A 12,887-nucleotide genomic window follows, 5' to 3' on the forward strand; every position below is an offset into this window, starting at 1 on the left:
AATTTTTAATTGTACAAATTATAAATATTACATTTAAAAAATCATAAATAACAATTGGATCAAAAAACTATGGTGTAAATTTCATCATTTTTCTGCTGCTTCAAACTATGAATCTTTTTTAATGGTAAACAATCTAAAAATGTAAAATTTTATTAAAATTCCATCAATAGAGATATGAAAAATAATACTGGGGTGAATTAATATATTACTTAATACGTAAGATAATCAATTAATCTTGTGTTTATGCTTTTGTTTATGATTTTTTTTTTTAAAAAAAAACAATTAAAACTATTGTTATTACTAAAATTTAAATAAATTGAAATTGTTTATGAAATTTTTTATGGGCTTTTTAGTTTAAGGTCCCTAGTTTAATATTTTATTAGTCTAAGGACAACTAAAATATAGTTACTAGTTTAAGGATAATAAATTTTTTATGGGCAATATTACCCTTAATATAATTTTATTACCACCACCACCTTGACAACTGACAACTATCACCAGCCACCGGCACCCACCTTGGGCCACCGGCGACCATCGGCGACCAGTGATCACTTCCAGTTACCGGCAACAATTTTCCAGCGATCACTTCCAGTCACCAACAATAATTTTCCGGCGATCATTCTGGCAAATCTCTGGTGATCTAAAATTTTACTAATTTAATACAATGAAAATTCACTTTGTCGGAATTTCACTTTGCTGGAGACATTTCCAACGACCCTCCGGTAAACTAAAATATCACTAGCTAAGAGGGAGAGGGAGGAAGGGAGAGAGAGAGAGAGAGAGTTAGTTCTGATGATTAACTAATTGATATCCAATTTAATTGAATAATTAATTAATGGAGTTAAATCAAAAAATTTCTCAAACTTAGAGAAATTTTACTGACTGACTCAGTAAAATTTCACTGAGTCTGCGTGGTGGAAGTGTGGAAGAGGAGGCACTGGCTAGGAGGGAGAGAGAGTTCTGATGATTTGTTACTTGATACCCTATTTAATTGATTAATTAATTTCACTGTCTTAGTAAAATTTCACTGAGTGGTTGCCTTAGTAAAATTAAAGTAAATCAGTGGAAAGAGAGAGAGAGAGAGAGAGAGAGAGAGAGAGAGAGAGGGAAAGAGAAAGAGAGAAAGAGATAGGCTGAGGAGGCACTGGCTAGGAAAGAGAGAGTTCTGATGATTTATTACTTGGTACCCAATTTAATTGATTAATTAATTTCATTGTCTCAGTAAAATTTTACTGAGTGATTTTGCCTCAGTAAAATTAAAGCAAATCAGTGGAGAGAGAGAGAGAGAGAGAGGGAGAGAGAGAAAGACAGGTTGAGGAGGCACTGGCTAGGAGAGAGAGAGAGAGAGTTCTGATGATTTATTACTTGATACCCAATTTAATTGATTAATTAATTTCACTGTCTTAGTAAAATTTCATAACCTAACAAACAGTATAAATACATATATATGACTTCACCAATTTTACTCAGCTAAACTTCACTGAGTTTTAAATCAGTGGAGAGAGAGAGAGAGAGAGAGCGAGCAATACCACAATGCTCCTTGTATGTCTCACAGTCACTTAGTAAAATGTTACTGAGTGAGTCAGTAAAATTTCTTTGAAATACGCATCTGTGTTGACCTTGACATCTTTACCAAACTCACATACTAGCAAAGGGTTTTCTTCAAACTCACATATGTGTTGAACATTTTCTTCAAAGGGTTTTCAAACCCACATGCTAGCAAAACCATCACTGGAAACTTACTAAAGCAAAACCATTGGCGATTACTTTCTCTTCTTTGAGCCAGGGCTCGACAAGGCAGCCACCGAAATACCGTATCGCTTTGGCAGAAAGTCATACCTCCAGTCAAACATGACGCAAAAAAGGAGGCTTCAATCGACCGTACCTTGTCGGTAGTAACCTTCTTCACTTGAGCGAACAGAGATCTCTCTGACAACGATCTCTTTGACAGCAGACTTGGTGATAACGGCGGCCGGCGGTGGACTGCCTTCTCCGATCCGAGACTCGCACGCATAAATCAAAGGATAACAGTGTTGGCGAGGAAGCTCTGGTCTTCATCTAATATTCATTTGATCCAGCACCACCGTCGATCTCTCTTTCTCTCTCTCTCTCTCCCTCTTTGTCTCTCTCTCTCTTTGTTTGCTACCTGCAAATTTGTGTCTCTCTTTAGAAACAATGATAAAGACCAGTAGGGAACAGACGGCAACGCCGGAGAGTCGTTAGAGCAAAGGTCCGCTTGGATCTTAGTAAACGGTGACGATCTCTTCGACGGCGGACTTCGTGATGAAGTGGCTGCAGTTCGGAAAGCTGGAAAGGAGAGCTATGATGTTGTGGACATTAGCAGTGGAGAAGACGAGGAGAGAGACGGTGAGGTCCGCAGATCTGCCAGAAATGAGGATCTGCTAGAGATGAGTGACAAGAGAGAGAGATAGAGAGGAAAGAGAGAAACGAGAGACAGAGAAATAGAGACGAGAAACAGATAGGAGAAAGACTAACTGAGACAAAGAGAGGAGGGTAATTTGGTCTATTATAATTAAAATTTGTCCTTATTATTTTATAATTTGAAATTCCAAGGACTTTAACTAGGAAGAAAATTATTTATGTCCTTTAAACTCTTACACAAACTTGTAGAGGGACTTTTCCCTAATTTTCCCATTTTTTATTCATGTTTTCAGGGGAAGGGTAAAATGGAAATAAAATATACTATTATTAATAAATGGAAATAAAATTAATTAGTAGTTTTTCTTCTTTAAATTGATATTATTGGATTTTCTTTTTTCGTTCTTGATTAGATTTTAACATAGTTATAGTTAAAGAGTTAAATGCTTTATTTTTTTTAGAATAATCTTATGAAAAATGATTCGCATACGATATGATTATATTAAAAACACATTCAAAATAATATGTTAATGGTATATTTGAAATTATGATGATACTTGTTGGAGTTTTGATTGTAAATGATAGAATCACAAGATATCAAATTGTTTTTTTATAGAAATTTTGTATAAAAAATTGGTTTGTATATATCATTACTCTAATCTTATAGCAAGAACCAAAATTAATTTATTTTTGAAATAATAATATTAAAATACTAACAAACATATCAACTAAACACGATCTTAAGTAGATCCCATATCAAGTGATTAAAACCAAGTGCTTGTATTCCGTCTCAATTATCGATTAATGTTTATAGCACATTGCTATTTCGAGTCCAAATATATCGCAATAGGAAAATGGGTGGTTGTTGTCATGACCCTAACCCGCCCCTATGGGTTAAGGACATAACCGGCCAGTAATCCTGAGATTACCTACGACCTCAATACTAAAACAAACGTAACTCAACAGAGTAAAGGGGCCAAACGGAAGCACAAATTCAAAACTTTGTCCACAGAGCCGTACTTATATGCACATCAAACAAATCACTTACATATACGTTAATAACCCACATCAAAAGTACAATACCATAAAATTCTTTACCGACAGGATCATTCAACTGAGTCAACCCATAACAGAATATATACAAATATACATAGAGTCCCTGCCAAAAAGACAAAAGGTAAATACATAACAAAATGGCAATGATGGGTCTCGTGCGTGAGACACAAGGCTGACTCTCCAAAACTCATGTTGTTCCTGACAGACTTCACTGGGGTTGGGTTTGGACCTCTCTTGGCTCGCCTACAAACACATGAATGAGCGTGAGCGATAGCCCAGTGAATAATATCAAATACAGAAGTTACATAACAATATGTAGAATAACGTGCTTCAAATAGCCTTGGGCCCGATTCATACTCTATTTAACAGATATATATAACTATACGAAATTCAAATCAAGTAACTGTAGTTCCAAACATTCTGGCTTTTGGCCCATTCAGATTTTCATTCATGGCAAAACGGCCTTCGGCCCATTCACTTATGTCGAAACGGCCTTCGGCCCATTCATTTCTGTCAAAACGGCCTTCGGCCCACTCGTTCATGTCAAAACGTCCTTCGGCCCACTCATTCATGTCAAAACGACCTTCGGTCCATTCATATATGTCAAAACAACCTTCGGTCCATTCATTTCTATCAAAACGACCTTCGGTCCATTCATTTCTATCAAAATGACCTTTGGTCCATTTATTTCTATCAGAACGACCTTTGGTCCATTTATCATTATCAAAATGACCTTTGGTCCATCTATTCATTCATGTTAGACTTTTGTCCACAATCCCAATTAGCAACTCATAAAGCTTATAAGGGAATACACAATTGGACATTGATAAGCTTTCAAATATCGATATTACTCACAGTGATCGGCTTGCGGATTTGCCCTGGAGCTTGACCCTACACATTTCATGAACACAAAAGGGGTCACTAACAGTTCAATCCGTTCTTTGATTCACATATTCCTCTTTAGGCTTTATTCTTATCTTATTAACTCATTTACAATGCTTAACATATGCCTAAGAGTGTTTACAAGTGAAAGAGAACGGAAAACAAAACACAGAATGAGCATACAAAATTTCAGAGAACAGGGTCCCCGCTCGAGCGTCAACTTCCCCGCTCGAGCGGACCCTTAAGGCCTGCAAAAGTATTGGTTGCATGAAAAATACGCTTGAGCGTGGAATAGAGCGCTCGAGCGGAAGGCCTGTCTACAAAAACTCCCCGCTCGAGCGTAAGATAGCACGCTCGAGCGGACATCCAACTCTGCAAAAAGTGCTGGGAGCACGATTTTCCGGCTCGAGCGGCTATTCCCCCGCTCGAGCGGACATCAAAAATCTGGGTTTTTCAGATTGTGTTCTTGAGCTCCAATTCGAAGTTCAACCAACAAAACATGCATGTTATGGCTTAAATCTCAAATATAGTTATGCTAACATGCCATAAACACCAAAACACATTACAATGGAGCCCAATTCACAATTAATTCACATGCATGCCCCAATCTCCCATCAACTCATTCTAATACAAACAAAATCATACATTCAAAGCTCATATCTTAATGATTCAAACATGCATGCTAATCTTGATTTCATTTCCATCCCAAACAATGCAAATGGTGTTCATTCTCATGGAATACAACAAAAGCATGCTTGCATGTGAGATTTAACACCTTTATTTCCATGTTCAACTCAATACATGCTAGATTATGCATTTCCGCAACAATTATATACATGCATGCCTTCATTGACCTTCAATTGAACACAAGCAACTCAATTCCCTTACATTCAAACTAATTCATGCTCTTTGACCATCTATTAAACTTGAATTCACAAGATGATAACTAAAATTCATGAATTACTCACCAAGGAGTCTAATCTTCCAAACTCTAGTCAATTCTTGGACTTAATCTTCAAGATTTCCAAGCCTTGAGCCAAACTACACAATTCTCTCCCTCTCTCTCTAAGGCCGACTCTCTCCTATCTCTCTTGAGTTAGCATCAGCCAAAATGATATAAGGGAGACGAATTGATTATAATAAGGCCCCTTTTAGCCCCACTCAACACAATATTTCATTATAAAATATTTGGGCACTTAATACATCAATTTAATCAGTTTAATTTGACCCAAAAAAATTTTCAATTAAATTTCACCGTAGGCTATAAAAATTGCGCTAATCACAATGGTGTAATCAATTTCGGGTTATGTGGCCGATAAGGCCCTCAATTTAATTTCCAAAGCAGATTATTCAAACAGATATTCCTACGGTGAATAGATAGAATTCCAAAATCACATATATTTACATAATGGCACACAAAATCATATCAAAACATATAATCACATACGTATTAGGGACAAATTAACATAATACAGAACAGGGGTATAACAGTTGTTGTGCGAGTGGAATAACAATCATTGTTGTGAGGCCATGTGGGTCAATTTTGATAATCTGAATCGTTCAATTTTTAGGGTATATTTAGTAGAATATGCCTGTAAAAAAAAAAGAAAATCAAGTTGATCGGACATTGATAGTCCTTTCATCAAATCACATTTTTGTATCTAAAAAAATAAATGGTAAATGTGAATTTAAGTGTAAAATTGAAGCGGAGAAGGTCGCATAACAGTGGTTGCTATGCCTTCTCAAAAATATCTCCATTACGTATAAATATTACAGTTTTAGGAGCCCAAATGTGTAAATAATTATTCTAATCTCCAAAATATTAACAAAATAATTAAACTCAATATTTTAAAATAAAAGAAATTATCTACGAGGCGTATCTGTCAAATCTCAAATTGAAATGGAAGACCATTCTCGCAAATCGATAAACTAATTCGCGTAAAAAATTAAACAATATAATTATGCATAAAGAAAATTATCTAGGCCTTGATTATATTAAATTAAAATTTGAATTGGCTCGATCCTTACAATTGAAAACCTCAATCAACTGTACCGATTGCTACAACTCAGCCCATTCATAGCAACAAAAATCTAAATGGTATCTCATTGCTTTGAATATATATATGGATAAAGCTTGGGAGCTCGAATGAGCTCCCCCCCGAATCCCCTGAAAATGGAAACAGAGGGAAACAGAGGGAAAAGAGAGGGAAAAGAGGGTGAAGGCGAGAGAGAGAGAGAGGGAGAAAGAGAGAGGAGAGGAGAGAGGGAAATAGAGAGAGAGAGGGAGAGAAGCTCGGCCGATCGTCGGCCGATCGCCGATCGTCGCAGCAGTTCGCCAATCGTCGCAGTAGCTCGGCCTCCGCCTCGCCTCCGCCGCGCCTCCACCCCTGGTTTATGCCCCCTCCTGTCCAGTTCTCCCTTCTCCATTCCCTTCTTATTCTTCTCCCTTCTCTTCTTCTTCTTCTTCGTTTCTGATTCAACCCAAAAAAAAAAAAAAATTGAAAAAACGACGTCGTTTTTTAAATTAGGGGGATTCGGGGGGTTGATTTCGAGCTACGTAGCATTACTCTATATATATATAACTAGAAGTATTTGAAGCCCAGAAGGCCCACCTGTCATGTATCATTCACCGAAATAATGGGCCACCAACGGAAAAGTGTAAGTACCCAAAAACTTGTCCCTTCCACCCTTATTGGGCCTACCAAGCAACTGCCCAGTCCATTGACCAAAAATAAAATAAATTAAAATTAGAATTAGAATTCACTACAGAATCACATTGAACGCAATTATGAAAGCTCTGTCTCTCGCCTGCACATGCGATGGAACTGAAAACAGAGCCTAAATTTTTTCCCCTCCCTGTATATATATACAAACAATACTTCACTTCTCTCTACAAACACCTTTCACACCTCTGCACTTGGAAGAGCTCTCTTTGCTTCGTCACCATAATCCGGCTCGGTAATGCACCTCTTACTCACATTTACACATAGTTTTTTGAAAATTTTCATCAACTTTTGTTTCCAAGGAATGAATCAAGGTTTTCATTTCTCTTATGTTGCATTTTTAGTTCTGATTTGCATTTACGTTTTCTGTGAATTATATATATAGCTTTCTCTCTATATTTATCGACACGCACGGTGATTCTTCCAATATCTCTCGCTCTTTCCAATTTCAGAGTGATTGACTTTCTGTTTCTGTTTTTGTGTGATTGATTTTGTTTCTGTGCTTTTCTGTGAATATATATATATATACATATGTATATATTTGTTTAATATCTCTCATTCTTTCCAATTTTCAAGCGATTGATTTTGTGTTTCTGTTTTTGTTTATGTTTTCATGTGATTGATTTTGTTTCTGTGCTTGTCTGTGAATATATATATATATATATATATAGATCGACGAATGGTGATTGGTATAATGTCTCTCGTTGTTTTCAATTTCGAGCGATTGATTTTGAGTTTTTTTGAGTGATTGATTTTGTGTCCGTGCTTTTCTATGAATATAGATATATATAGCTCTCTCTATATCGACACACATGGTCATTCGATTATATATCTGCATATCCAGGTTCTTGCAATTTTTCTGTAGTTGATATTATTTTATTTTTCTGTAAATGTTGCGAACAATTGATGCAGTTAGGTTTTAGAAATGAATGCGGTAAAAGATAGGGTCGTGGAAAAAAAGAGAGAGACAAGGAAACAAAAAAAGCATGATCATTATTTGTAGATCAATAATTATGTGATATGGATGATCAAACCATATCTAACTATGGACATATTTTCAAAAAAAAAAAAAAAAAGGGATACACACTCGACGAAATATATATATATATATATATATTATATTTTTATTTGTTAGTGGATTAATATTACATTTATAAGCAATCAAAATTAACAAAAATTAAGAATAAATTTTTTATAAAAAAAAGAAAAGAAAGAATGACCACTGTTAAGTTAACTCTTGTCATCTATGAAACACGGACACTTCTAAGGTGGCATGTCCGCGTTGGACACCGACACTTTTCAAACACTTCCCGACATGTGTCGGACACTCGTTCAAATATATCCTATTATTTTATTTTTATTTTTTTTAGAATTGGACACTCTTCAGACACTTGGGGGATACATACGTCCATGAGTTACATACACAAAATTATCTAGGGTACAAAGACAAAACAAAAATAATGTACATCTACAAAAATTAGTATTAAGTTGCATTTTTTATTGTCTTTCAATATTATATATATATATATGACATATAATAAATACATAAAACTATATATTTTGTGTGTTCTCCACGTGTTATGTCATGCTTTTTTTTAAAATTGTCGTGTCAACATGTCCGTATCCATGCTTCTTAGCTTGTCGTTTATTTAGTTATTTTTTATCGATAATCTATTAATTAAAAAACTAGTTGGTGTGTCTCTTAAAAAAACTAATTAACGTGTCCTTGTTATGTTCTCGTGTCCGACATTGCTATGGCACATGTTTTAGAGTGTCGAGGCTTCATAGAAACATTCATTGGAGGGTCATCCGGATCGGAACTAGGTCTGGTCACCGGTTCAACCGGTCGGTCCAGTCCGGTTTTCAAAACCTTGGAACCATATTAATGGACTTGGGTTGCCTTCGAAATTTATTTTAGTCAATTTATCTACTCTTAGGCACCTTTTTTCTTGGACTTATTTATACTAATTTTAAGTATATATTACATGTTTTGTAAATATAAAATTGCAAAAACTGTAAAGCTTATGCTTCAAGACCTGAGGTTCATGATTTGCCTCACCAAGGTTTGAATCTAGAATGCCTTGCCTAAGGCTTTCTTGTTTTAATCATTGATCCTTAGTAAGGATTCTTAATTTTATGTTGGGTCACAAAAGAGGCAAAGCCAGTCACTCTGCTCCCCTTCTCCATAAGTTTTCATATTTTGTTTCTCTCGCTCTCTAAAAATTTGTATCATTCAAGCTAAACATGAATTAAAAGTTACTTTGGCTGACTCAAATACCAAAGAGTGCCCTAAGAAACTTAATATCAAATATATGCATTTCAACTGTGAGCTTTTCTGGGTGATGTTGAGCCTGTGATTGTATTTTGCTTGTTCTTTCTTTTGTAATACTTCTTAATTGACTTATTATGATATATTGCATTGCTCTTCGAACACTCATTTTAACACCCCTCCCCCCTTCCCTATCATCAGTTGGACAATTTGTGAATTATCATGAACAAAGTAAATTTTGTTTTTGACTATTTTGTAGACATGAATGTGTGTTACGTCACTTGTTTTCTTTCTTTAAAATATTTTCCTCTTTTCTGATTGTTTTTCCTTTCTAGTCGTTAGATTTTTCTTGTGTTTCTGAAGATTGCATCTGAAGATGGAAGGGGTACGTATACTCATTTTGTTCTAGTTGTTTGACATTCTATGAATTTCTGTTGAACTAATTCTTGAGTTGGTTGTTGAACTTGGCAGTATGACCTTTTTGACGAATCTCTACAGGGAAGTCAAGCCATTGTTTTGATGGCCATTGACAGGTTGACCAACACAAAAATGGCATTAAAGAAGATCTTTTTGCCTGATGATGAGATACCTTGCAGTGCTATCCGTGAAGCTTCGTTGCTGTTTGATTCACGTCACCAAAATATCGTGAGGTAAGCATGACATTTTTTAAAACTCCATGACATAACCCCTTGATAGTAATCATATTAGTATTGTTGGCTACATATTTTATGCAAGCCAGTGACAATTCGACGCGTGGCAAAGTAAGGGTACTTTGGGGAGACAAGTCAAGTCTTCAATCCTGATCATACACGTGGCAGTTAATATTGGTTGGTATAAGATCTGAGTAGCATCGGATCAACAAAGAGATGCAAGGTGACGTGGCTTCAACGGTTACTCACATTCAAATTCAAATATAGGAGGGAAGCCTAACTGCAAGTGAAGGCGTAGTGGAACTACTTATAAGGTAGCATGATTAGCGATCACGGAGGAGCAGTTCGACGGTTTGAAGTGCAATTCGATGGTTATCTTTGAAGAGTATAAATAGCAGGAAGGACTTCAGAGAATGGGGCGAGAAAAATCTAAAGAAAACCAGTCTTACTTTACATATTCCAGTTTTATTTCCTGTTCTTTACATTTCTGTACATTAAATTCCTGCACTGCACTTCATTTGTAGGAGTAGTCTTTGAGTATATTGCCACTGTAAATCTCTACGAGGCCGAGATCATTGTAATTTTTTCGTACTAATGAAATGCTTCAATTTATTTAACTGTTCTTATGCTTAAATTCTCCTAAATCAAGCTACCAGTAAGCCACCAGTAAAAGTCTTCTTCATTGAGGCTGAAAGAACCATAACACAATCGTCTGAATAATTGGTTGGCAATTAAAATTCTGTAAGGACTGATTGATCCTTGCTGGCACGCTCATAATTACAAAAATAACCTTCGAAAACCAAAAAGCCAACAAGTATGCACTGCCTAACAACCTTTGTTGTTTTGGGTGATAGGTTGGAGCGTGTTTTCGTCGAAGATGGGTTTTTGTGTATGGTTTTGGAGCACGTTGCTATGGATTTGAGGGTGCACATGTCATGGCATGATGAAAAATATCCAGCTATTATCAAAGTGAGAAAGATGCTATTTTTTATAAATTTGTAGGCTTGCTAACATATTTCTATAATGTTCACCCATATGATTGCTGTGAAAAATGATCCTTCAATCTGAGGAAAATTTGTGTAAAAAATGAGGCCACATTTCTCATGTCAAAATGATGCTGCAATCTGGGGGAAAATTGTCCTTATAAAAGGTTGAATGTGAATAAGTTGTAAGAGTTTTCCACTTGTCAGTTCTAATTTGTAAAATTCTCAACATTTTGTCCTAGTATTTGGTTATTTGAAAATTTAGTAAATGAAACAAGAAATTATCTTGTTGAAAGTTTAGTTCGAACCAAGGAAATAGTTTCATTAACATCAATTTATAGAGTTCTGCTGCAATTCCATGTCCTAAGTGATTTATATTCTTGTCCCTTTTTTTAATTTTTATTCCCTTACCATGCAACCACTAAATTGTAACTTTTGTTATGCAGAAATTTCTGAAGCAGATTCTTTGTGGGATATCTTACTGCCACTCCAACGGAGTTCTGCACCGCGATCTGAAGCCCGATAATCTCCTAATTGATACACGTTCAAATACGCTAAAGATTGCGGATTTCGGACATGCTAGGGGATTTGTTTCCCCTGACCTGATGCTTACTCCTAAGGTATAAACTTGTACTTTTAAGCGCTGTTTATATAGGCAAAGCACACCTCTTCCATGAATAAACTATTGCAAGTTGTATCATAATTCTGATTTCTCTCCTTCTAGCTGGTAACCCTTGGTTACCGAGCACCAGAAATTTTAATGAGTTCCGAGCATTACTCTGTTGCTGTTGATATGTGGTCTGTGGGATGTTTATTTGCTGAGATGGTAATGAAGGAGCCTTTGTTCAATGGCCAGTCTGAAATTGATGTTCTGCAAGAAATTTTGAGGTTTATAACTTCCATTAATGTGATTTTGTAGCTTACAATTATCTTTTCGATTCGCTTTGTGTGTATTGTTTGGGATTGATTTGTTTTCTACGTGTTTTGGCAATTAAGTTTGTTGAGAACTCCCAACGAGGATAGCTGGCCAGGAGTGGCTTCACTACCTAGTTTTCCTCATGACATGATCCAGTCACCTCCTATGGTAAATTATTTTTAGAATTTGGTTGAATTAATTTTATATCGATGTATTCATGCACCTGGGCATTTTATGAAATATGTTGCTTCCTCTGCAGGATCTTGGTGCTGTTTTGAAAGACCTTGAACCCGCTGGACTTGATCTACTTTCGGTATGTTGGAGAACCGAGTTTATTAGTTTATACAAGAGAATGACAAGGAATTTAATTGAATTAGTTTCTAAAAATTAATTAAATTAAAAGTAATAATTGGACACAAATATTCTATTTGATATTTATGGTTTCATATTGCAATTAAATTTGAGTGTGTTTCAGGGACTTCTATCCTTGGACCCGGAGAGGAGGACTACAGCAGAAGCTGCCCTAGGGCACGAGTTCTTGAGTACAACTACGGCTGATTTGGTGGATGCTTTTGGTGCACCCAACTTTGCACTTGCATAGAACCCTTTTGGATGAAACTCTTTGGATTGTTGGATGAAACTCTTTTGGATTATATTGATGATTACCAACTTTATGTTACAAAGGAAAGGCAAAAACATGTTTAAAATGATGAAAAACAACAGAGATTTAGATGTTTTGAGTTCCCATTACTTCTTGGATTACAGCAGAAGTAGGTGCCCAATGTTACTGACTATTTGGGTACACTTGGCTTGATTTGGATAATTGTTTTGTAACCAACTTTGCACTTGACTTGACTTCATCATTAGTTTGTTGCATGGATGAAACTTTTTGGATTTTGTTGGATTGATTTGATCATTCTGGTAAGCTTATTACAGACTTTATGTTCAAAATGTTCTATTCTTTTTTCCTGGCATAGTGTTGTTGTTCAAAATTGTGAAATTAAATAAATAGATTTATGAAGAAAACAA

General features: G+C 35.7%; 1 protein-coding gene across 1 annotated transcript; it reads left to right on the forward strand.

Annotated features, from left to right (window-relative positions):
- Positions 1-9,685: 9,685 nt before the first annotated feature.
- On the forward strand, positions 9,686-12,459 carry LOC145805774 (cell division control protein 2 homolog). The gene is made up of 8 exons (XM_082900982.1): positions 9,686-9,694; positions 9,781-9,959; positions 10,814-10,928; positions 11,389-11,562; positions 11,667-11,830; positions 11,939-12,026; positions 12,118-12,171; positions 12,334-12,459. Exons 1-8 carry the CDS (start codon positions 9,686-9,688, stop codon positions 12,457-12,459), a joined length of 909 nt encoding a protein of 302 aa, XP_082757108.1.
- Positions 12,460-12,887: the final 428 nt, after the last annotated feature.

Source organism: Camellia sinensis, chromosome 13 (genome assembly GCF_055761805.1).
Source record: "Camellia sinensis isolate YWXY chromosome 13, ASM5576180v1, whole genome shotgun sequence".
NCBI classification, from domain to species: Eukaryota; Viridiplantae; Streptophyta; class Magnoliopsida; order Ericales; family Theaceae; genus Camellia; species Camellia sinensis.